Source organism: Empidonax traillii, unplaced genomic scaffold (genome assembly GCF_003031625.1).
Source record: "Empidonax traillii isolate 1590-97213 ecotype Southwest subspecies unplaced genomic scaffold, ASM303162v1 scaffold5558:size7843, whole genome shotgun sequence".
Classification (NCBI taxonomy): Eukaryota; Metazoa; Chordata; class Aves; order Passeriformes; family Tyrannidae; genus Empidonax; species Empidonax traillii.
Window position 1 is genome coordinate 1 of NW_020960751.1, and position 3,376 is coordinate 3,376.

General features: G+C 67.7%; 1 protein-coding gene across 1 annotated transcript; it reads right to left on the bottom strand.

The window, feature by feature from the left end:
• Positions 1 to 23: 23 nt before the first annotated feature.
• MTA2 (metastasis associated 1 family member 2) lies at positions 24 to 3,370 on the bottom strand. The gene is made up of 11 exons (XM_027910955.1): positions 3,358 to 3,370; positions 2,636 to 2,753; positions 2,469 to 2,532; positions 2,240 to 2,357; positions 2,060 to 2,162; positions 1,880 to 1,979; positions 1,179 to 1,367; positions 1,006 to 1,080; positions 631 to 689; positions 444 to 541; positions 24 to 205 (listed from the first exon to the last, which is right to left on the bottom strand). Exons 2-11 carry the CDS (start codon positions 2,719 to 2,721, stop codon positions 24 to 26), a joined length of 1,074 nt encoding a protein of 357 aa, XP_027766756.1. The 5' UTR covers positions 2,722 to 2,753; positions 3,358 to 3,370.
• Positions 3,371 to 3,376: the final 6 nt, after the last annotated feature.

The following is a 3,376-nucleotide window of genomic DNA, read 5'->3' on the forward strand; positions in this document are numbered from 1 at the left end:
GGGGCTCCTGAGAGAGGATGGGGTCAGGGGGCTACTGGGGGTCCCAGGGGTTTGGGGGGGCTCACCGAGGCGCTGCGGGTCACCCCCTCCAGCTGGGTGGGCGTCTTGAGCCCCCCGTATTTCTTCCAGTAGATCCAGCAGGAAGCACAGAGCCGGCACTGCATGTTGGGGGGCCCCCAGGCGTACCACTGGGGGGACTGGGATGCTGGGGTGGGGGGGGAGACACTGGGTCAGGGACACCCCCTCAAATGCAGGGACCCCCAGAGGACCCATCCCAAAACCCCACAGCCCCTCCCAAATCCCAGGAATCCCCCCACACCCCAGCTCCCCCCCAAACCCCAACACCTCCTCATGCCCCCCCCAGTTCCCCCAAGCCTCTGGAACTCCCCCCAACCCCAGAGAGGCCCCAATTTCCCCCCAAGGCCCCCCCAGCCCCCACTGACTGTGGCAGCTCTCGCAGCTCAGCCCCTTCTGGAACCCGGCCCCGTTCACGCCGGGTTTGGAGCCCACCGAGATGATCTGGTTGGGGTTGGGTTTGGTGCTGCAGGAAAGGGGAAGGGGGGGGGGGTCAGGGGGGGTCCTGTGTGCCCCCCTAGGCCCAGGAGGGGGTCCCCAAGCCCCCCCACTCACTAGGTGGGGATGTAGACTTGCTTCAGTTTGCTGTCGGCCTCCGCTGCCTTCAGCCTCTTCTGCGAGCAGGGGGAGGGTCACACGGGGCTGGGGGGGGTCACACAGCCCCCCCCAAACCCCCACAGGCCCCCCAGAAGCCCCTCCAAGCCCACAGGAGCCCCTCAAACCCCGTATCTGCTCCTTCAAACCTCCTGCCAGCCCCCAAACCCCCATATCAACCCCCCAGGTCACCACTGCCCCTAAAACCTCCCAGCCCTCTCAAGTCCCTGTATGAACCCCTTAGACCCTCACAGCCCCCCCAAAACCCCCAGCAGCTCCCCCAGATTTCCCCAGATGCCCCCCAAACCCCCAGCAGCTCCCCCAGGCCCCCCGTACCTGCTGGATGTAGCGGTCGGTGGTTTTCCACATGTAGTAGAACTGGACGATGCTGGCCAGCGACTTCCAGGGCAGCTGTGGGGACACAGCCCTGGGGTTGGCGGGGGATGGGGGGGTCCCTGACGCCCCCAGGACACCCCCCCGAGCCCGAGCCCGTCCCCCTCCCCACTCACGAAGTCCTGCCGGATGTCGTTGAAGTCCTTGCCGTACTTCTCGAGGGCCTCCTCGAACAGCATGGCCTCGGACGCCGACCACTCCTCCATCTCGTCCCGGCACAGCACCGGCCCCCCCTGCGGCACCAGCGTGGCCATGGCCCGCGCCAGGTCGTACCCGTTCCGCTGCAGCGTGTCCATGGCGTGGAACTGGGAGCAACGGAATGCACTGGGGGCACCGGGGGGGGCTCCGCTGGGGGCTTCGGGGCAGGTTTGGGGCAGGGCTGGGGGGGTCCCTCACAACCCACCAGCATGGCCATGGTGTGGAACGGGGAGCTACGGGATGTACGGGGGGCAGGGCTCAGGTGGGGGGGGCTTGTGGGGCTCTAAGAGGGATTTGGGGTGTCCCAGGGGGAACTCAGGGGGTTCTGAGGGGATATTTCAGTGTTATGGACAGTAATGGAGAGCTCCAAGAGGGATCTGGAGTGCCCCGAGACCACCACGGGCTCTGAGCGGATCTCACAGCGTATGAGGAACATCGAGGCTCCAGGGGGATCTCAGGGTGTCCCAGGGACATCGAGGTGTCCTGAGGGAGCTGGGGGGGCTCCCAGGGGATCTCAGGGTGCCCCAGGGACATCGAGGTGTCCTGAGGGAGCTGGGGGGGCTCCCAGGGGATCTCAGGGTGCCCCAGGGACATCAGGGGGCTCGAGGCCCCCTCTCACCAGGGTGATGTCCCGCGAGGCCGCGGCCGCGCTCATGTGCAGGCTGGGCTGGCGGATGGAGCTGCTGCAGTCCAGGGCACGGGCGAAGGTCCCCACAGCTCTAGAGGGGGGACTGGGGGGTCAGGGGCGTCCCACAGACACCCCTGTGTCCCCCCACACCCACCAGACCCCCCCCCTCACCGAGCCACCACCAGGAACTGGTCGATCTGCCGGTCCGTCAGGGGGTTGTCGGGGTCCCACACCTTCATCTCCATCTTCTGCTGGTTCCGGTTGTCTGACTCACCTGGGGGGGGGTGGGGGGGGCTCTCAGGGTGACCCCCCAGTCCTGCACCCCCCAGAGCCCCCCCAGAGCCCCCAAACCTTCGGCCAGGCGCTCGGGGATCTCGGCCTGGTACTTGCAGCCCACCCGGATCTCGCCCTGGTCGGCCAGGAGGGTTTTCTGCACGGGGTCGAACACCAGCGAGTAGAAGAAGCAATCCTGGGGTGGAGGGGGACAGTGGGGGGGCTCAGCAGGGTGTGGGGGGGTTCATCCGGGTGGGGGACCCCCCAATTCCCCCCCCCAGCCCTGTTTGGGGGTGCAGGGACTCACCTCCTTCTCCAGGTACTGCCCCAGGATGTCGGTCTCGTTGAGCAGCGTCACGCTGCACTTGCCCCTGTGGGGAGGGAAGTGGGGGGGGGGGGGGTGTCATCCTGAGCCCCCCCTGACATGGGACCCACCCTAAGCCCCCCCTGGGCCCCCCCCTAGACCCCCCTCACCGGATGTGGGTGGCCGGGAGAGACTCGAACTGGCGGGACAGGAACAGCTCCCGGTGCTTGAGTTGGTGCCGCTGCTGCTCCGACATCGGGGGCTGCTTGGACTCCTCCTCGAACTCGCCTGGGGGGCATCGGGGGGGTCAGAGGGGGGGGATCGCCCCCCTCAAATCCAGCTGGGAGGGCCATTGTTCTCCCAGGGCCCCCCAGGGGCTCTGGCAGCGGCCCCGGGCGAGGGGGAGGGGAGGGAGGGGAAGGGGAGGGCATTGGGAAGGTCGGGGGGGGAACCCCCCCCCAGCAAGGGCAGAACCCCCAGTTTTGGTGGGAGGACAAGCTGGGGTTCAATCCTTGTCCCCCACCCTCTTAGGGTGCAGCTGTGACCCCCAAATGGGTAAAGCCCCCCCAGATCACCCCAGTGACTGCAGACAACAACAAACCAGCTTCCCCCCCCCAAACTGGGGGGACGGGGAGCCACGGCCCCCCCAGCAACTCCCCAACCACCGGCACCCATCTGTGACCCCCAAAGCAGCAAATCACCCCAAGGCCAACAGGGACACACCACAGCTCCCCCACAGTTTGGGGGGGGGCACTGTGGTGGGATGGGGAGGCCCCCCCAGCCCCCCAAGGGAACCCAACACCCCAAACCAAGCTGGGATCTGCCCATCACCCCTAATGCCCCCCCGATTCCCCCTGAGCGCCCCCAGAGCCCCCCAGAGCCCCCCACTCACGGGCGTTGCTGTCGGCCAG

Bases quoted from the DNA above. Each gene is read 5' to 3' on its own strand.
- MTA2 (XM_027910955.1), bottom strand. From the start codon at position 2,721: ATGTCGGAGCAGCAGCGGCACCAACTCAAGCACCGGGAGCTGTTCCTG. The intron at 2,163-2,239 runs GTTTGGGGGCTC...ACCCCCCCCCAG, and splicing joins CCCCGAGCGCCTGGCCGAAG to GTGAGTCAGACAACCGGAAC. The intron at 542-630 runs GTGAGTGGGGGG...CCTTTCCTGCAG, and splicing joins CAAGTCTACATCCCCACCTA to CACCAAACCCAACCCCAACC.